The 22,094-nt window shown below is 43.8% G+C and overlaps 1 protein-coding gene across 4 annotated transcripts in view; it reads left to right on the top strand.

Annotated features, from left to right (window-relative positions):
• Magi2 (membrane associated guanylate kinase, WW and PDZ domain containing 2) overlaps positions 1 to 22,094 on the top strand; it is a 1,451,928-nt gene that overhangs the window by 1,265,939 nt on the left and 163,895 nt on the right. For 3 of the 4 annotated variants that reach the window (XM_023724303.1, XM_004639270.2, XM_023724305.1), the window contains 3 exons: positions 5,248 to 5,289; positions 12,522 to 12,613; positions 21,679 to 21,871. In XM_023724303.1, coding sequence (XP_023580071.1) covers positions 5,248 to 5,289; positions 12,522 to 12,613; positions 21,679 to 21,871 — 327 coding nt within the window. The remainder of the gene's footprint in view (positions 1 to 5,247; positions 5,290 to 12,521; positions 12,614 to 21,678; positions 21,872 to 22,094) is intronic. The other variant, XM_023724304.1, reaches the window with a different exon arrangement.

Below are 22,094 nucleotides of genomic sequence, written 5' to 3'. Positions count from 1 at the left end.
TTCTTCTTCTTCTTCTTCTTCTTCTTCTTCTTCTTCTTCTTCTTCTTCTTCTTCTTCTTCTTCTTCTTCTCTTCTGCTTCTGCTTCTTCTGCTTCTTCTGCTTCTTCTTCTTCTTCTTCTTCTTCTCCTCCTCCTCCTCCTCCTCCTCCTCCTTCTTTTTGAGACAGGATCTCACTCTGCAGTTCAAGCTGGCCTTGAGCTCACTTTGTAGCCCAGGCTGGTCTCCAACTCACAACAATCCTCCTGCCTCAGCCTCCCAAGTACTGGGATTACAGGTGTGCATCACCATGCCCAGCCATCAGGTAAATGTTTTGAGTCAATTCAGGACATCGAGGCAGCTCAACTCAAGATGCTTAAAAGAAGATTTCCAGAACTGTTTCAGAAAGTGGCCAGCACCAAATAGCTCAGTGGATGAACAAAGTGCCTGCTTAGGCAGAGCTCAGTGGCTAGGGTTCGATTCCTGGTGTGCCATGCCAGCCCCACCTCCAGGGCACACTGAGATGGTGATTAAGACTGGGTAGACTGGGTATGGTGGCGCATGCCTATAATCCCAGCTCTGTGGGAAGCTGACCACAGGAGCACCACTACAAGTCAGATCTAATTAGTGAGACTCTGTAGACCCTTACCAAAAAAAAACCCTAAATAAATGAATAAATAAGTGGCCAGAATGATGGGAAAGGCATGTTGGAAGCAAGTAGGAGTGTTTTGAGCAGGCCTCATGGCAGTGTTTATTCTGCCCTGATACATTTTTAAGTGGATATTCACCATATTGTTGATCAAGCCTCATAGGAGCAGGGTCTTCTGCCACATCACTTTTTTTAAGCCCAACTTTCCTCTAGAGGTTTATCTTATCCTCAGCTGCAAGGACATTGCGCAGGCACCCACCATGCTGCAGCCTTGGAAGTTGTGGCAGAATGCAAACAGGAGAAGGAGAAACACTTCCTCCTGCAACCCTTCCCTCTGGGCTGTGTCCCTTGGTTGGAAGCAAAGATGAGTGATGACTGAAGTTTGCCCAGGCTTTTTCTCTCACATTGAACCTTGGTTATTATAAATAAACAATTTATGAGGTATAACATGTCCACACTCCATTGCAGTGAGACATCACTCAAATATAAGATCATAAAAGTGTCAAAGATCCGTATGGTGTAATGTATCTTATGATATAACCTCTTTAGAACAGACTTTCCTTGGAATTTTTCACCAACAGCCCAGACATTCAGTTTTCCTTCCCCGAAATTAGAAAGCATTAACCCATAATAACCAAAGAGTATCACAGCAAAGGTAACAATCAAAACTACAGGCTGGTTAAAGAGCATAATGGAGAAGCAAGTGGTTTCTAGTGCTATACCTGACAAAAAATTATAATTTCTAGCAGATCAGAAATGGACATTTGTGCTTTTCACATTTTTTGGATTTTATTCTTCTCTTTTGTTCCTGGGTGTTCATTATTGAAACCTTTCACTGTTCAATATTTTAATGCATGCATGATTCACAGGTGGCCACAAGTAGGTGGCTGTATTTTCAAACTATGGGCCTTGGGGCTGCTCTTTCCTTGTTTACTAGTGAGCAAGGCTGTAGATTACTGTGCTGCTCATCCTAACACCAAAACCAGCAGCCTTTGGAAGATGGAGGAGGGCAAACACCCTCCCAGTGCTGGAAACAGTGAGCACAGGGCACCTACGTCACGTGCAGCGGGAGCCACGCTTGGGGCCAGAACCAGAGTGCTGAAGCCCGTGGAGTCCTGCTTGAGCCTTCTGAGCTGCAGCCTCCTTTCCCTGTTTGCTGAATACCTGATGCAGTTGACTGCACATGCCAGAAGGTTGCGCAGAAAGGTTTTGATAGACACATGGCTGCCACCCCTACAAGCGGCTGTCTAGGTGGTGGTGAGAGACCACCTCTCCTTCCCTAAGAGCATTCTTGCATCTCAGTGCTGGGCTCAGGTCAACCCTTGGTCTGATTTGCTTGGACATTGTTGGTGTCCACTGACCTTATTGAAAATAGCTGTCACATATGCTCTCTGGAGCACTGTGTTACTGTAGTGAAATATTAGAATAAGATGGTATGTGAATATGAAGATACTTTTATCAATAACCTTAGCATGAGAATCATAAAAGGACAGAAAAAAATATAGCATTAACATTTTAATATCTTCAGTTATACTATGAAGGTTAATTTTCTGTACCTTTTTCTCATGGGTAAAACATTATTGCTATCATTAGTATGATTTATGTTTATGATTTGATCTATGAAAAAAATTTGCCTTTTGGCTGCAGTTTCAAATATACCACATTATGCATCATTTTGCACTTGTATTTTTCACAGAGATCAATGAATCCTATTAAACTGGGTTTGTCACTTTTTAATACATAGATTTTAATTAATTAGGAAGTCTAATTTCGAAAATGCTGTCTTGGGTGCTTTGTAAAGACTGTTATAACATTTATATTTCTATTAGGTTCCTTTTAAAACTGGGAAGCTGCCATGATATTAGAAAGATAGGACCAAGACACAGCACATATATTTTACCACATAATGTAGAAATCAGATCCAATCCTGTGACTTATTGTTGTTGTTGTTTTGTTTTGTTTTTCTGTATTTGGTAGAGGGTCTCACTGTGCACCTAGGACTCATAGTGATCCTCCTGTTTTCAGCCTCACCAGCTCTGGGATTACAGGCATGTGCCACCACACCGTCTCGGTGGCCAGCTCAGTGCACCCAGGGGTGAGGCCCTGTGGATCAAACCCGGGTCTCTGCACTTGCCTAAGCAGGCACTTAGTCCACAGAGCTATCTCACCAGCCCTCCAATCCTATAACTTATAAATTTATTTTACTGAGTAAATTAAAACTTGGAGCTTTTAGGTGAAAAATAGAAAGATTTTTTTTTTAAATGTGAATAGGATACTAAGATCAGCCCTTGCTAGAACATTATTTAGGATGGCAAAGCATTTTGTTGATGGCATGAGTTGACAATATAACTCTAAGTAATTTCATGAATAAACATGAGACCATCAAGGCCACAGTAAATAGCAGTTAATGGCTGGATGACATTGGGTCCTAGTGAGATTATGATAATATACTATGTCAGTTTTAAACCTAATGGAAGTGTTTTGGAGGTAGCAGCCCTCCATCCCTGACCCGGGTCCGCATTTTTGATGAGAGGATGTTTCCCAGTCATAATCCTAGAGGGTCACTGTAAGCCTGAAGTTTCTCCAAAAGCTCCTGTAGAATAGTAATTACCCTTCATGGTGAACCACAGCTTGCACAGAAGGGATGACTGAGCATTATGTCTTTGATGAGTGAAACTAGCTCTTTATTGGAAACAAAGTGAGCTCAGTAACAAAGCAATTAAAACGTAGTCCTATTTTAATTTTTAAATCAGATGATAAATCAGTGCTTCATATGTCACAACTATATTATAAAACCATGTCATCTTAATGCACTCACAGTGGAGCGGGTCTAGTGTACTTCTGTTCTATTCTCTGCCTTTGAGAGCCAAGTCTTTTAAGTTTCCCCTTTATAAGATTCTCTAGAGGAATAATCACTTAGATGATTAATGATCGCTGATCATAAATGCATGCAGTTATTTATACAACCATATAACAATAAAACAATGTCCTAAAATTTCTTCCAGCCTAAAATTAGTTTTTATATTGAAGTCTAAGGGTGGGATCCCATAGGAAAACTTTATAGTTCCTTTATCTACAGTGTGGCTTTATGCTTTAGAGAGATTTAGTAGCAATTTTCAGCAAGATGATAAACTTTATATTAAGTCTATCACAGAGGCAAAAAATATCCTGACCCCTCTCAGATGGAAGTAGCACGCTTTATCTTAGCCTCCAGCTCTATCTTCTTCAGTGTCTCTGACCAGGTATTTGCACCCCTGTAGCATCAGTAGCTCTTCTATTAAACCCCATTGTGCAGTTTAGGCATAGCCTATAGACAGAACTGGAAGGAAGGAGGAAGAATATTTGAAGATGTTACAGAACACACACAACACACTACCATAGAAACAATTATAGCATAGGACCAAAGGGCATAAGGATATGACACTTATCTATTGTAATCATAAAATGAGACAAAGACCATTTAGTGTAGGCTGTCTTTTAATTATAAGCAAGCTAGAAATGGACTATTTTGGTTGTCTGAGACAGGAACTCACTTACTATGTAGTTCAAGCTGTCCTCAAACTCACTATACAGACAAGTCTTGAACCCTCCATCCTTCTGCCTCAGTCTTAAAGTAGGAAATATTTTTTTTCTAAAAAGGATCTTGAAGAATTTTCTTTGAGAAAGTACAGAACAACTCAAGCAAGTCTTGGCATCCGGGGCCTGAATCTTGTCATCTGCACCACAAAGGCCTTTTGGCAGAAATTCTTCATTGCTCTTCATGGTTTTCTGTCACTGGCTCCTCAGTGGGGTTAAGACAGTGAATTCTGAAGTTGAAGTAAGCATCACAGCACAATTTCATAATGTCATTTTCGGTATATGCAAATAAAGACACACTGAAAGCTGGTATTTCACAAACACGTCTTGAAGGATGGACCCTTCCTCACCCCTGATATTTTAACAGGAGAGCACCATGTCCAAATAGAACCAGTAACTACACTTTTCAACATCCTGGATTTCTAAATGGGCACGTACCTACACTTTAAAGGTATTTATACTCAAGTGCACGAGTTTTTACATTATCACACACAGCATGACATCAACAGTTCTCATAAGATCTCTGTGGTTAAAATAAACCAGTTTAACTCCAGTACCTGCACAAAACTTCAACTATCTGAATAATGAAAAACATCACAATGTTTGGGCTGGTGTACATAAATCAGTGACACCACTGAACGTTCACTTTTCATCTGAGTGTTGCACAACACACTACCATAGTGAGATTTTAAAAGACTTATATTTACGCTATCTCAAGTTCCGGATTGACTTTATATTCCAATAAGCACTCTTATATTGAGAATCAAAATCTAGTAATATTTGGAAGTGGTGATCTTTTTTCCAAACTGATCTAAAAGAACTGAGAATTTTCTCTTTGGATACATGTGAGAGAGATACATTAGCATGCACACTGATATGTAAAGTAGGGTAAATCTGTCTACTGTGAATTTTAGAGAGGAAAAAAAGTATAAAATGAGAGTGTAAGATTGGGTGGGGGAAATATAGTAGCAACTGGAAAAAGGTAAAGATGGATTTTTAATGCCATGAATGAATTTCAATTTTAATTCCCCATTTTCCCATCCAGAACAAGTGCCACCCAGGACCAGTTTCCGAATGGATTCCTCTGGCAAGTATCCTTCAGTGCTCACGGTTCTGTACACAAGCGTCTTCCATTCTGTGTGACCATTCTACAGAGCCGCACGTGTGTTTAGTGCTGACTTGATCCACCTACATATATGCGTAATCACGGCACACAGCCAGGGTCATCCGGCAGGATCTAAGAGCCGCCAGCAGGGGATAGAGAGGGCCGTTGTAAGGTAGCCATGGATGATAAGAAAATTGTGAAGAAGTCACACCCGTGAGTGTCTTCCTTGAAATGCTTTAGTGGGAGATTAGCTGTAAAACCAGCTTAAAGAAAGCTGTTGAGCTGATTTGATCTGTGCTGCCCCATATAGTGGCCACTAACCCATGAAATGTGAGCAGTGACCCTGCTCAGAGTAGTGACCTACTATGATATACACATAAAGTCCACATGGGATTCCCTAAACTCTGCACAGGGATGGCAGAAATAAAGGCTGTCTCATTAATTATGTCCCTGTTGATTTATGCTAAGATGATTTTTTGGATAACCAAGTTGCATGAAATATGTTACTAAAATTGACTTCGCCTGTTCCCTTTGGCACTTTTTAAAAAATGGCTGCTGGCTCTCCAACGCTTTATTTACATTAGACAACACGAAACCAGATAAATAGAAATAAGAAGCCGGGGTATCTCAAGAGATGTGCAATTTAGAACTCTCCAAAGAAATTATTAGAAAACTGGTTAACATAGAATAAGGTATTTGGGGATCAACTGAATACTTTTATAACTTAATTTTTAAACCATGCCAATTGAATATATTCCTGTATTTCAATAATATTTGGGTTAAGATGGAATATCACAGCTGCAAGTTTAAAAGCTTGTACTAGCATCCAGTTCATTTACTTGAAACAACTTTTGACTTATCCATCCCAAAAGCACCTTCTACTTTTCGCTTACATAGGAGTAGCTAAAATTATTATAGAAGTAAAGGAGAGAAGCCAGGCATGGTGGCAGGTGGTCGAAACCCAGGACTCTGGGAGACTGAGGCCGAAGCATCAGAAGTTTGGGCCCAGCCAGGAAAGTGTACTGATGCCCTTCAGTACGAAGGGCCTGAGAGTGCTTCCCAGCATAACCAGGAGGAGAGGGATGGAAGGATAGAGGGAAGACAGGTTTAGATCATTTTCCTTTTTGACTTAAGAATTAAAATACTTAGAATAGCTGACTAGACTATAGGACCGATGGGGTGAACACCGAAGCAACTGCCGAAAAGAGCGTGTCTTCCAAGCAACACTATTTCCGGCCCGCGGGCTCGCCGCCCCACCTCTAGTGTGTCCGTGATGACCACTCATTATCCACCTCAGCACAGTCTCGCGGCCCCTGCGAGTACACGTGCTTGAGATCATTTCATTCCGTAAGTTTCCATGTCATTCTTTTTTTGGATATGTGGAAGATATTGCTTAGCATTTGATCTTCAGCTAATCTCTAAAATATTTGTTTAGTTTGGTCTGAAAAAAAATTTTAAGGAATGATTATTTTTACATGCTGATTTATATGCTGACTCTAAGATCCTTAGTTTTTAAGAATATCTTATTCTCAAAGAGAAAATGGGACCTAGTAATTACAGTTGCAAAATGGAATCAAGGTTAAATTTGGAAATCAAAATCTCAGTTTGCTGATACCAGTGAACACATTTCTTGAAAGTCTCCACTTCTGGGTAATCTTTATTAAAAAAAAAAAAAAGAAGAAGAAGAAAGAAAAGAAAAGAATTGGAAGGGCCATACAGCAGCTTAAAATACCTTGATAAAATGTCATATTTCACATTTCAAAGATTACTTTAAAGTTACAGCTGAAGTACATTATACTACTATACAACTCATATTTTCAAGGAAAAAAGCAATCCAAATAATTTGTTAAATGTCCAAAAAGTATCTAAGTACTTTAGAAAATCATGACTATATCAATAAATGCTCCTCCCATATCATTTCTGGTCTACAATGTTGTTTATCACATTATGTCATGATTTTCGACTAAGTCATAATTTATCATAATGAAAAGGTATATTATTAACTTTATGTACATAAGATCTTTAGAGATAGAGGCAAACTGATAGTAGGACCTCCCAAATAATGGATTATGGCACTAAATAATAGCTCTATAGTGGAAAATTTTGTAGGTCTAGTTGGTGAGTATTTGAATGAAACTGAATTTAAGAAACATTCATTCAGCAACTCGTCCAGGTTGTGCATGATGGGCCACCATCCTAGACCTGGCAGTTACATCATCATCCAGGGACGATCTTAGTGAGAACCAGTGGAATATGTGGCCAAGAACTTTGGGTGGGGAATTCTATCCAATGACAGGAAAACCAGGGCAGGAAATGGTACAGAAACTTCTTCCATAGGAGTCTTTTCTTCGGTTAACATTTTTTAAAAATCTGGTCATACAGATCACATCAACAGCAGCAAATGAGGCACAGACATCAATCCAAATGAGAAAAAAAACAAGGCTGTTCAATTAGGTCATTAGGATGTCATCAGACCCTTTAAAGAGTTAAGTGATGCTGAGAAAGCGGAGACCAGACTGCAAGAAGAGCTAGAGGAACAAAGGCTCTACTAGAATCTGCTTCTGAAGCATAGAAGGCGAGAGAAGGCAGTGTTTGGGATGAGGAAATGTGAGCTTATTTGCAGGCTGAGACGAGCTGAGAGATGGTTCCCAGTGCAGCTGAAATGTGCCCACCCCTGCTCAAGTCGCCAAGAGGTGAAGGAGGAAGGCAAAGGGGGGGGGGGGGTTGAAGGTAGTGTGTCAGCTGCCTCTCTGGTACTGTTAGATTCCAGGGATGGAATCCATGTAATTTTTCATTAACTCAGTCTGTAGCTAGAGTGCATGGAAACCCAGAGGCTGGAAACAGGTTTAACCACCTTCTTCAATTCCTGAGTTTTTCCTTGGCTGTCTTCCCTAAATCATATCGCAAAAAAAAAAAAAAGGCAAAATAATAACACTCCTTTCAGTAGGAAAAATTGAATAAGTGCATTCTTTGTGCCAAACTGTGATAATAAGCTGTGGCACTTACGCTTTAATTAAAACATGAAAGGGGCTTCAAGTACCAACATTTAATTGACATGTTTACAGTGGCGTCTCATGTGCCAAATGAATTCATAAAAATGCCGTTCTTTGCATTTTTGAAGACTGAATCCATTCATAAAATTCATCAGTTGCATTGAGTCATCCAGCCTTTTCCCTAGCACAGTGTACAGAGCCATGCTTTTCAAAAGCAAGACCAAGATACATATAGCATGCGAAGTTCCCTGGAGCCTTAATACGAAATAGGAATCTGCTTTTGAAATTCTGCTCTTCTTTGTTTTGAGAGAGGCTGTGGATGTGTTCGCCATGTGCTAATTTAAATGCTCACTTTTGTGACAGTGGGGTGAGCCCAAGATAAGTTGTGACATGTAAATTCTACTCCAGTAGCTTGCCACCAAGTTGTTAGAAAATCACATCTGGGAGGAGGATCGTGAGAGGCTTCCTTTTCATAATGCCTGAGAATCCTGGGACCCAGCTACTAAGCAACACTGACCACAGACGGCTGCTGGACACCAACATCCAAAGAATCTTCTCTTGCCTCTTGGTTCATTTCTTTACAGTCACTGCCTCTCCTCTTGGGATGTACCGGGCAGCGGCTGGAGTGCCCTGACAACCTGCAAAAGGGGCTGAGGAAAAAGAAGAGACCAAAAAAGAGTAAAGGAAGAAAATCAGCAGAAGAGATAAAGGACACCAGTGGGACACGGTTGAGTGGCATCCAAGGGGACCCAGGTATAGCTAGGTATCCAGCCAGCCGTGGACCCAGGTATGGGTAGGTATCCAGCTGGCCTTCACTGGCAGCTTCCCATGTGTAGTTTATTTATAAACAAGATAGAGGGTGGTGGCTGTTGACTTCCATCACATAGGACTGAAAGCCGACCCTGGAATGTATTCCTCATGTTAACAAAGGAAGAAAGAACGCATCATATAACAGCTGAGCGCGTCATCGGGCTAGAAGAGCAACTCGGGAAGAGACTTCAGCCCCTTCAAGAGAGCCAACAAAATGAGAGAGAGAAAGAATAACATCTCTGAGCACCATGCATGTAATTTTAGTTATTTTGTGAAGTCAGTCTCAAAGAGGGTGGGGGAAAGAAACCAAAGAAAAATGATCTTTCTAAAAAAAAAAAAAACCTCTCACTCCTTCCCACACCACCAGCAAATAAAACAACTGTCTTAAAGCAACCTCTAAACTTTTTTCCAGGTGACAGTTTCTCTGAAGTTTTCATGTTCTGCAGTCTCTGAGTCTGTGTTTAAAAAAATTAACAAAGAAATAAACAGCAGATCACAACTGCGAGGACACTTGTCTAGAGACTCTTCTCCTTGCTCCTGTCTACTTGTTCCGATACAAGGCAGTGCCCAGCTCTGCCTTGAAGAATGGAAGGGTAAAAATAAATAGATTTCCACATACCACCCACTGTTTCAAATTAGCATGGATTAGCAAGCAACAAAGGGATGGCAAAGAACACCAAAAGGCACATAAAGAGTAGGAAAAGGAGGATAATGCCCTTTCACCCTTCAGTTCTTCAGAGTTAAATAAATTAGCTAAAAATCTTGATTTTTCTCCTGTGAAAAAGTCATAAATCACTTAGTAAGGAAAAGCTTTCTCATTCTCCTAGGAATGTGGAATTCCCTGACAAAACCAAGCCTTTATACCTTCACACATCTCAAAATCCCATTACTGGGGATGTCACAATTTCAGTATTTCCTGAGGAGAAGCCCTATTTAGCAGTCACATGGGACCTGCAATGAACTCTTTGCAAAGTTCTTGGTGCAATATGAATGGGTGCTGAACTCCTCAGAGGAGCAACGCCCCTCCAACCATACACACCAGGAATCCTGAAGTGAGAGGAACGGAGGAGTAGGTGGAAAGCTCTGCTTGGACACATGCTGGCTGTGTCACTTTAAGTCTCAGAAGTATGTCACCTGCTTACTTGTACTTTCTATGTATATAAGATCTGGAGACCTTCAAGCTAAAGGTGGTTGAGACAAGATTGCAGTGGTCAGTTGTATCCTAACTACCCTGTAGCATCTGATCAGGGATTGGCATTGCTCCTCACCTCCCACCTTAGCTCATCTTTCTTCCTTCTACGGGAAGGGTACCGGTCCCCTGCTGGGACACGGCAGGGCTCGTCCATCTGCCTGCAGACCGCAGAAGGCATCACACACACTGCTCTGTGATTTCATATAGGACACTGAGGACTTCACAACTAACTGGATTCAAAACCATTTGTGCGTCATAGACGTAGGACAAAGTTGTCCTCTTTCCTTGACCACCCAGCTCTATTCAATAGGAATAAAATTCTTTTAAGTTCTCCCATCTTTGAAGTGTGGATGGATATACAATTTATAAAGAATGTCGAGGTCTAACTGGTGATTCTTCTTTAAGAGGTTCATAGTTTTCTTCAAATGGGAAGGACCTTGGTAATATGTGCATTTGCTCATAGGCTGCCAAAAAAATCAACTGTACCTTGTCTATATGTGAATGGTCATTGATTCTTGCACAGTGTGGACATATTTAGGACATTTGGTCTTGATTTTTTTTAGAGTATAGAATAATCAGCATTTCCTCACAAATTAGAAGTGAGCAACCTGGCTTTCAGGTATTACTAGGAATAGTCTAGGTCGGTGGGCACCAAGGCAAGCCTGTTTCATGTCTTTCATATTTTGTTTGGTTGGCTGGCTTTTTTCTGGGGTACTGAGAACTGCACCCAGGGCCTTCACCCTGAGCCACATCCCCGGAACTTGATAGTTTTTGTTTTAAGACAAAGTCTTGCTAAGTTGCACAACTATCCAGGCTGGACTCAAGCGTGTGCTCTTCCTGCCTCACCCTGCCAGAGCACCAGCTCTCCTGGAGAGCACCATCGCTGCGTGTCCCACCCTGTGTGGCTTCAGGAGTCCTGCTTGCTGCAAAGCCAGTGTGCAGCAAGTCTCTCTTTCTCTCTCTCTCTCTCTCTCTCTCTCTCTCTCTCTCTCTCTCTCTCTCTCTCTCTCTCCCTGCTGTGCTTGCTGTTACATATTCAAGTGACTTAGTCTTTTTGCGCTTTTTGTCCTACGAGGATTCTCCTCTGAAATCCCATTGCCATTTCTAAAACTCTCCTATTTAAGGAGAATTTTATGTAATACTTATTTCTCTCACTTCTAATTTCATCTTCAAATTAGAGAGGCCCAGAAATCACTGAAGAGCTCTTAAGCAAAGGCTGGATTCATGAATATTCCTCCAAACCACCCGCGCTGGTCACTCACAACATACTAAGAGTGGACGCGAAAACACGCAGCTCAGCCGTGACGGGCGTGGACCCCTGAGGAAGGGGTAGAGGGCTGAGGTGGGGAAGCAGGGAAGCGCATTCTCCTGAGAAAGCCAAAAGATTCCTTATAGTTTTAATTCTAGGGATGAAAATATTCCATTCAGGAGTTCTCCAGATCACGTTCAGGCTCTTTCCATTCCTTCACTAACTTCAGAGTGGTAGGTAGCCTGCCTCGACCGTGAGTATACTCATGAAGTCGAAGTCCACCACAGCTTCCCCCACCCTAAGATGTTTGGGGGATAAGAGTTTATTTTAGAAATTCAGATGAATTTCTACCTGTAAGCTACCAAAACAAACAAACAAAATTAGAAAAATAAGCAATGCACTTACATCACAGTAGAGAAAAGCTTAAGGTCTATATTTTCTAATTTGTATACTTTTAATACTTTTATTAGGTATTAATTTATGCCACATACACACACACACACACACACACACACACACATATGCGTGCGTGCGCGCACACACACAAGCTGAATGTGTCAGATCTTAGCAAACTACCAGGTAGCTCAGATTTAGCTGTCTGTCTGCTCTTAGTCCAAGGCAATCAGAGTACACGTCCCCTGTGTCACAGCCCAACTTCTTCAGAGCCATCCAGATGCTCTCAAGAAAATTAGAAAGTATAGAGGCATCTGTGTTTTCTCTCAGAAAGTGCATGCGCTCCTACCTGTGGGATGCCCTTGGAGTGACCTTGACTGGGCCCAGTTGTGCAAGGGATGCCCTGACCTCACAACAGTACTTCTTCGCTGTGTAGTTTTGCCTCCTTTAAGCTGTCCATCCACTCTAACAGCATTCCCATTGATCACCGCACAGAATTAACTTACTATCGGTGTGTACGCTCCTCGGGGTGGGAGGAGGCTGGATTCATGACTCAATGGGGTCTTCTCTATGTCAGGTCCAGATTATAAAGAACTGGATGTTCACCTTCGGAGGATGGAGTCTGGATTTGGCTTCAGAATCCTCGGAGGAGATGAGCCTGGCCAGCCAGTAAGTGGAATCCCCTTTATTTCCATGCTTTCTGCTCTATTGTATGTGCAAACCCCAGGGAAGATATCATTCTGGATGACATTGAAAAGGAAGTGTTTTAGGCCTCACATAAAAAAGATCGAGTGTTATTTCCCTTGCTATTCTCTGTAAGAAGATCTCCAGCAGCAAGCTTGTGCATAGCCAAAATCACATTACAAATCACAAAAAGCAATAATAGTCTCTCAGAGTGGATGGGTTCTTCTAGAGTGTCTCAGTTATCCAAATGCATTAGAACCTTGCTCTCCCTGCGGGGAGGTGGGGGGCAGGTTGTGGGTAGACAATCAATGTGACTGAAGATACGTGTATAGAGGACACTTGAGAAGTTAGAATTAAGTACACTTTCAGCCGAACGAAGGAAGAAGTGACCATAGGGGTTAGGAGAGGTCTAGTCAAGTTCAGCACTGCAGAGTCTCCACCACATTTAAAATAAAGGATTAAAATGACAGCACCTAGTTGGGGCAATATTGGATGTTCAGAAAGGGTTACGGAGAAATCCTTCTTCGACATACACATATGTGTATGTATTCACAGCGAAAACATAAAAGAACAGTAGTCATTAGTACACAGAAGGCTTTCTTTGAGGATGTGTTAAAATATCAAGTATAAAATATTCATTGTGAAAGACGTGTCTTAAATTGTCCTCAGTGCAATCAAATCAAGTCCATAAAAGTTCTGAAAATGTAAGTCGAAGGAGTACATTCGGATGCCAGGGCCCCTGGCCTAGGGCCTGCCCCCACCCTGCTCACACCACAGACGCCAAGCCCTGGCCTTCTGCTCTGCACGATGAGGGTGACACAGTGCTTTCTCTTGGAAGTAAAGAAGTCAAGAAGTACTAATGCTCCAGGTAGTGTCTTATCATAGTGTCAATTACATGTTAATTATCTTCAGTTTTATTTCTCATGTTAATAGATTGTTCCCCCAAAATAAAAATAAAACTGAAATTTCCAGGAAAAACTGTCAATATAACAAGTGAAACTCTCCAAGAAAAGATGTCAATCAAGTACACGTGTCTATTCATCTATTCCTGTAACAATTAAAGCCATCCCAAAGTGAGGTAGGTAGGTAGGTAGAAGCTGAGCACCTTCCCTGGAGCACTGTGCACGCAGGGTCACCGAGACCCCGGAGGGCTTCCACTGTCCGGGAGAGTTGGGCTCTGTGTCTGATGAGGTCTCTTCCTACAGGAAATTCCAGGAAGCTGGCTGGGCCTCCAAGTATGAGGACACTCCAAAGAAGGGAACTTGCTTCTCATTTTCTGGGATTGTTGCCTATTGGAAATAACTAATCCACATGTGCTAATTTCCCAGCTACCAAAGAATACGGAAAAATCTTGCCCAGCTTTTCCCTAGTGTTTTGAAATGAGAGAGAAAAACAGTAGGTAAAAACCTAGACAGAGCCATAAATGTAGGGTCCCTTCTACGAAGCGGGTTCACTGTGTACTCTTCCTGGACTTGCTGAGTCCACTGAGGCAGAATATACGCACACACGGCGGATGACATGAAGTGGACTTTTACTTTTTGCAAGGAACAGCAGGAGCAAAGTGTTCCTTGGGCGCTAGTCCCCTGAGAGCGTCCTAGGACAGATGGAGTCGCAAATAGTTCATGCGCTATTTGTGTCACAGCTGAGGAACGCCAGACAGTGGTGACCTGTGGGTTTCAGACTCTAAAGTTACATGGATCACCAGGCTAAAGTACAGAAGGAGATTCCCACTTTACCCAGAACTGGGACACAGCTCAGCGTTTTCCAGCTGGCTTCGCAGCTCAGGATGTTATGTCCTCAGAACATTCTATGGCTGATCCTGAGAACCACAAGCAAGGAAGTGAGAGGAGTCATCTTTAGGCCACTGGAGAACTGGCCTGTCCCCTCAAGCTTGATCATTCCCTGAAAGAAACAGGCTCAGGACAGCATCCCACTGAGGATTCATTTTACTGCAAAGGATACAAATCATAATGTTTGGACAGGATATCATGTCTGCATCTTATACTACAAATAACTATTACCAAGACAACAATATGCAATGTATTAACTATTGTAACTGTCCTACTAACCTGTCTCATTGCTATTTGTTTCTCAATAAATTAATAATAATAAAAAAATAAAATTAACAGAGAAAAAAAAAGAGACAGCCAAAAGAAGAGACCCATGGGCCAAAGTCTAGACAGTTTCAAATGTGAATCTTCAAGCATCCCTGGAGACAAGTGACCCTCCAGCTCTGACTTGTCAGGCATTGCCAACAAGGAATGCTCCTCAAAACTGTGGCACCCAGAGTTTCTCCAGGGCCTTCACTGTGTGGCCATGGTTGAGCTCACTCTTACTGAGCTCAACCTGTGGTTCTTTGAAGAGGCCAGGCCATTACTGTGTGACTAAAAAGCACAGTCCTCTCACTACATGGTACTTCTGGGATGGCCATTCCTCAGCAAAGATTCTTGATGTGGCTGGCCCTCCTTGAGTCATCTTCTGATGTTAAACTATCAGATATGCAAAAGAAGACACTCCTATTCCAAGAATGTGGAGTAACCAGGGACAGTCACCAGACCTTTCTTCAAACTGAAGCCAAATCCTTTATTACAAAGCTACAAGCTTGAAAGATTCTAAAGATTTGAAACAAAATAAAACTGTGCTTAAAATAAAGCACCATTGTGTGGTAATGTCAAACCATGTCACGATATGGGAAAAAAAGACAAACTCAGACGGAACCCACTGCACGTAGACTAGAATAATTCCTCAAACTTACCAACTGAAGGAACTTTTACCAGAAAGACAAGTCTCTGTCTCAGAATATACTACCTGACATCATATCAACCTGTGAGCTCCTTCGATGTGAGAACTGTGTTTGATATTTATGCCTTCCAAGACTAGCCTCGAGCCTGGTACAATGTATACCTGTTGAATGGAAGTGAAGAGAGTGCTCCTCACCAAGACAAAACTGTCACTCAGTTTCTCCGAAGAAATAATGATCTGGAACTTCCATTTCCTACTGGTGCTAAACATAAGCCCTGTAGAATTACCCTGGCCTACAAGCAGAGCTGACATGCTCACAACTCTGTAGCATCCTTTGTTAGATGCTAAAGTGTTTTAAAAATGTTGAGCCCTAACTCTTCTCACATCATAAAATCTTTGATTTAAAAGTTTTGACGAGGCTGGGGAGATAGCTCAGCAGCATAAGTGCCCGCCTGGCAAGTGCAAGGACCCAGGTTCGATCCCCAGTAGCACATTCCATGTTGACCCTGGAATCTCAGGAGCGCCATGCAGGCCCCAAAACCAGGTGGGGTGGCACATGCATATAATCCCAGCGCTGGGGAGGCTGAGACAGAAAAATCCACTCAGTACAAACTGAATAGTGAGACCCCATATCAAATAACTAAATAAGCATTTTTTTAAACAAGTTTTTCTCTTTCCTCAAAAAAAATGGATCTAGCATCCTTAAGCTTGTCTTGATCTGTGACAACTGACTGGAAGCTAAGCAGTGACCCATTCCAGACGAGACATAATCATGATTCCCAGAATTCCCAGTGCCTGGGCTGCCTCCTTAAGCCGCCATCTTTGAAACTTTCATCCCTGAGGACTGGATTAAAAGAAATTGGAAACATGAATATTTTATGCCACCGGAGCCAGCAACCAGGGCAAGGCCATGATTTTTATTGGTTGTCAGCACTGAACATATTGTCAGGTCCCTTCTTTTATATATAAATACAAATAAAACATTAAGCTATGAAATAAATATGGGGCAAAGCCACAGTTTCAATTCTTCCCATGATAGTTACTATAGTATAGTCTTTGAAATATGAAATTCTTACTTCGTCAGGGCCCCAGGCTCATGCTTTATCATTTAGGGGGTAAGCCAATACCCTACTCAGCAAATGTTACCTTTGCCTGCCCCTGCCTACCTCAAAAGGAGAAAGGCCTGCCTGACCCCATCATGGGAAGGACAAGCATAGTCTTGTCCTCAAGAAGGGACAGGGCCTGCTGGACTCTGCCTGCCAGGACAGATGGGACTGTTTCCAATCCCTCACACACTGCTTCAGCTGAAGCTCAGGGTGTGCATGCACCACGCTGTCCACACAGCCTCAGGACATGGTCCTGCCCAGTTGATACGCAGGCTCCCAGATGCCTAGGCCTCCTGAGTCCTGAGTTCTTTCTCTTCACATTATGAAAGATGATAAGCCTCTTCACATTACATGGATTGCTGGCTATCCTTATTGTGCTTATTTAGATTGATTCCTGTTTACTCTTTGTTGAAATGATTGAAGACACATGCCTGTGGAAAGTTACAATTTTGAGACTTAAGCCATAAAGTAGAAGCCTAAATCTGTCTGATGCCGCCAAAGCCCAAAACTGAGCCCTGAAAACCAGAATAACTGCCTCAGGCAGAGTGAGTTCACTGAAAAGACCCCCAGCAGCCTCTCCTTCCTGCTTTGCTCTGCCTCCTGTCCAGGGACAGCATACGAAGCTGCCGCACCAGCCTCTGTCCCCACCCACAGGCAGTCTCACAGGTTCCTGCAAATGGGTTTCTGCCTCTTCCAATGTGAAATGCTATTGGCATCCCATGGTGCTCATAAAACAGGACAACAGGGCTCTGGACAGACAATGAACAGCAGGACTCTGGATCAGACAAAGCATAGGAGCATTTTTCCTGCAAAAGGAAATACTTTTCACAGTTAAATAATAATAGGAAGAGGAAGAAATGAAAACATGCCAGAAAGAAACAAAAATGAAATTTCCAGCTGTGAGCTAAAAAGAAACAGAAAAGCAACAAGATGGAAGAGGGCAGACAACTCCACACAGGACCCCATGTGGGCGCACAGAGGAGTTTCAAAAGGAAGTAGCCTGACGTGTTTGTCACGATGGCAAGGGGTCCCGGGCCACGGTTGTGGAGGAGCAGATCTCCTGGGCTGGACTCACATCCTCTAGGTGGGGCCAGGGAGAGTTAAAAGGCTTGAAAAACGGCTTGGGGTTGGATCCTTGCTTGGTCTTATTTTCTTCACGTTCTTTTCCTTCCTGCCTTACTGGGTATTGGCCGCTTCCGCGGGAGTCGTCGTTGCCTCACAGCAGGCGCTGTCTCGGGTCTGCACACCCAGAGAGACAGCCGGGCTGTGGAGTGGCTTCATGCCTCTGGTCTCTGAAGGCAATCAGAAAGACTGGACTGTGGGTCTCAACTGGAACTGTTCCTTCAGGGCCAAAACTCAGGGACAGAATGAAAAGGCCCTTCCTGCAGGTAGAGACAGGGCCAGAGCCCAGTGAGTTAAAAAGTGAGTGGCCAAGGCGCGCTGGCTGGGCAGCCTCCCTGGCCAGAGGGCACTAGCCCAGCGGGAAGACAGGACTCGGGCGTTGGGAGCCCAGGCCAAGCCCTGAGCCCTGAAAGGCTGTGGGAAGGAAGCATGTGGCCACGTGCCTGAGGAAAGTCTCCCTAAGGACTGGGGACGCGACCGGTCCACCCAGAGGGCCCGTGGCCATGGCTCCGAATGGCGCTGTCACAGCCCTGGTGCTGAGTGCATCTGGGCCAGAGCCGGCACCCCTCTCCTGGGAGAGTGTGGCCCACACAGAGCCAGTGCAGAATCAGCTGCCAGGGTGGGGTCCCAAGCCGCTCTGTAAGCTCGAGGGCCATTCCTCCACACCCTAAAGTTCGAGAACTCCTGACTGAAAGGGTCAGACATGAGAAGCAGCACATTCTGATGAGCTTAAGAGGCCCAATAATGTGTCCTTTGGGAAGCCCAGAGGGTTACAGTGCAGGCGAGACTCATAGATTATCCGGCCCCAGCAGTTAAGGTAGCAAGTGGGACATAATAGAGTGCATCAAGTGCACAAATCGTATTTGAAGTAAAGGAAAAGAGTTGTGTTTTTTCCTGTGCGGAGTCACACAGAGCTCTCTGTGTGTCAGCGGTGAAATAGTGGAGGGTGCACACAGGGGCGAAATTGCCCGAGGCTGAGGAGCAAAGGCGGCAGCAGCGCTGGAGGAGGTGGCAGTGAGCGGGCAGCCCTGCCTGGCAGCGGCAGGAGCCCAGCAAATGTCCCGGTCCCTGCCGGCCCGTGGGCCCGGTGCTCAGCTCAGCTCGAGTTGGCTTCATAGCTACGCATGAAGCCTCATGGGAAAGTTAGGAATTGGAAATTGGAACCTCACGGGAGACCCAGGTGGAGAGCATTACGTAATGCAATTGTGTGGTACTACCCATATACGTGCACTGTGTCCTAAAGAGTACCAGCTACTAAAGAGCATCGGACAGAACTGATGTGATAGACACCATGGGCAAACATTATCATACCATGCAACATTACATATTTATGAATTGCATGTGATTATATGATAATATACCTATAGAATACTATATACTAAATAATTCTATGTCATAATTTATATTGAAGTACTGGATTTATGATTTATTTGGATAATTGAAGTATTAACTGGATATATTTCCCAGACATAAATGTATAGGAGTCAATAGAGCAAGCTACAGGAAGATTTAAGGGTTGAAGCTTGAAGGTTTTCGGTAAACTGATTCCAGGGAACTTCAGTCTTTGTGCAATGTCCAGTTCTCAACGGTGCCTTCTCTAACTGACTCTAGCACTGCCTCAGCGACACTAATGACGCCTTCTTCACCTTGCTGTAGCTTTTCCATCGTACCTTTCTTCTGGCAGATGATGTAATTCACATATTTATCACCTTTGTCATTGTCTGGGCACTGGGATGGAAATCTATGGGACAAGGACTTTTGTTTATTGATTATTGACACTCTAACACTTGAAAGTACCCCTGGGCTCAATGAATACTTGTAGAATAGATGAATTAAGGAGATTAACTCATGTCATACCAGTGTCAAAGGAAAGCAGGGATTTTACTGAGATCTCCCTTCTAATCAACATGACATTAAGCTGTTGGCACAGTAATTTCAAGAGTTATATATAATAATATATATAGTTTCAATATATATATTGCTGTTGCCCTATTGCAGGAGAGAAACAGGAATTTTGCCATGTGAAACATCACCCTTACTGTTTTTGTAGAGCCCAGTTGTGGCTATGACTTGATCGTAGTCCCTATTTTTTGTTTCATTTTCGTTATTTGGAATCAGAAAAATACCTTAAAATTTATCATCTATTAGTCAAAAATTCGAAGCCCATAGCCAGCTACAAATCCTCCCACTTCAGTATGGAGGAGGTCTAAAGGTTGAAGCATTTCTGTGGCAGCGGAGAAATGTAGACATGCATTTTAACTGGCTTTTGCACAAAGCATTTTTAAAATCTGTGAAGCAATCCATCGTGGGTTGAGCCTTTTGAAGACTAGTTGGAACATCTTTTGAAAGAAATACATAATCTCAAGCTGGTATGACAAGAGAAAATGGAAACTATCCAAAGCATGCCCAGCTTCTAGACTATAGCACACGGGTACAGTGGGTCACAGGGAGAGAGCCACGCTGTGCAGCCCATCTGAGGCGGGGTTCAAGCCTTTCCTGTGATATCAACAATGAATCCCGCATCAGAATGCTAGCATTCACCTCGGCAGCTACTCTATGCCCACCCCTCGGGAATCGAAAGAAAGCAGCAGTCGTGTAGGGAGTTTTTATTGTTCTGAAACAAGCAGTCATGCTGTAGACCAAGGCTGGAAAGCCCTCAGGTTGTAATTTTGGCTACACAGCACCTAAAAAGAGCTGGGCCTCCAGATCTGGAACCGTGGTGACAAAGTGACCACAAACAAAGGGATCAGACTGCTGCCAAGCCTGAGCACGCAGCCTGCAGGTCAGGAGAGAGCCGTTCTGCAAGCCCACTGGAATCTAACTGGGACCCACGGACCTGGGACTCGAAGGAAGTTATTAGTTCACAAGCCAAAGGTTATTTCCCAAGTGTTTAAAGCCTTCTGTGAGTGTTCTGCAGGGTTCCAGGCTAGTACTAGCGTCCACCTTCAGGCGCTGCGTGGCTCAGCCACTGCTGCAGGAGAAGGAGCCCGTCATCCATCAGTTGGGAAAATGGTTCCTAGCTCAACCAGCAAATTAAAATATTTAGCACTGTTTTCTTTCCTCAGAGACAGAAAAGCAGCCTGGCTAATGGACACTAGTGGAGTGAAGGAACCTTATGTCTTAGCTTTTAAGTCCCTACTTCAGAGAATGATGACAGCCTCTGCAGTCCCCGAAGTGACATCCATCTCCTGGCACGGTGGCCGTCACTCTACCAAGCAGGTCCAGAACACAGGCAGACATGGAGAGTGCTCTGAAGAAACACCCAAAGGCATGGGAGGGGCGCGTCGGGGAAGGCTCATGACTGACATATTGGGAGCAAGTCATCTGGCCAGAAAGAGGCAACTGTTACTTTGCTGGTATTTGTTTTGTTTTGTTTGTTTTTTATCCTCCAGCTTTGTAAAGCAAAGCCAAAAAAAATAACAAAAACAAAAATTTTGAACTTCTATTTCGAAAATCACAGTCATTAATTTCTCTTTGACATTTTTGTGGTTGTTGCTTTTTGGTTTGGGTTTTTTATTTTTCTGTTGAGAGAGGGTCTCGCTATGTAGCTCAGGGTGGCCTGCACTCCCTCGGACTTGAGCTAATCCTCCTGCCTCAGCCTCCTGAGTGCTGGGATTGCGGTGTGTGCCATCATGCCCAGCTCCCTCCTCGCGTTGTCCGAGTGTTCCACGGGTGCCATGAAGAAAGCCTGTTGTTTCACGTACTGTATGTTACTTCACTCCATTCGCCCACAGACCGTTGGGAATCAGTCCTCTGATTATTTTCTCCATGTTCCAGGTGAAGAAATAGGCTCATGGAGGCATCGGGTCTCCACCTGGTTCCAGCACAGAGTATGCCTGCTGGCACGTTCAATTATTTTGAGTCAGATATTTCCTTGAGGTTGACAGCTCATTAGCCAGAAAGCCAATGTCCCCAAGCCTTCTGGCTATCAGCAGTAGGTTGGAGGATTATTTCTCCAGGAATTGGCAGCCCGAGAGCGTGGGAAGGCCGTCCTCCCGGCCGCTCGCTCTTCATGTTCTCGTACCAGCTCCCGTGTCCATGTGCACCCTGACAGCCCTTTCTTTCTCTCTGCGTCTCTAGATTTTGATCGGAGCCGTCATCGCCATGGGATCAGCTGACAGAGACGGCCGCCTGCACCCAGGGGATGAGCTCGTCTATGTGGACGGGATCCCTGTGGCCGGCAAGACCCACCGTTACGTCATCGACCTCATGCACCACGCAGCCCGCAACGGGCAGGTGAACCTCACTGTGAGAAGAAAGGTGCTATGTGGAGGTTGGTACCTAGGCCCCCAGCCGGGGTCCAGGGTGCCGTGTGGAGGTTGGTACCTAGGCCCCCAGCCAGGGTCCAGGGTGCCCTGTGGTGGTTGGTACCTAGGCTCACAACCGGGGTCCAGGGTGCTTTGTGGAGGTTGGTACCTAGGCCCACAGCTGGGGTCCAGGGTGCTCTGCGGAGGTTGGTACCTAGGCTCACAACCGGGATCCAGGGTGCTCTGTGG

Source organism: Octodon degus, unplaced genomic scaffold (assembly GCF_000260255.1).
Source record: "Octodon degus isolate 3935 unplaced genomic scaffold, OctDeg1.0 scaffold00108, whole genome shotgun sequence".
Taxonomy (NCBI): domain Eukaryota; kingdom Metazoa; phylum Chordata; class Mammalia; order Rodentia; family Octodontidae; genus Octodon; species Octodon degus.
This window is presented reverse-complemented; position numbering and strand designations above follow the sequence as displayed.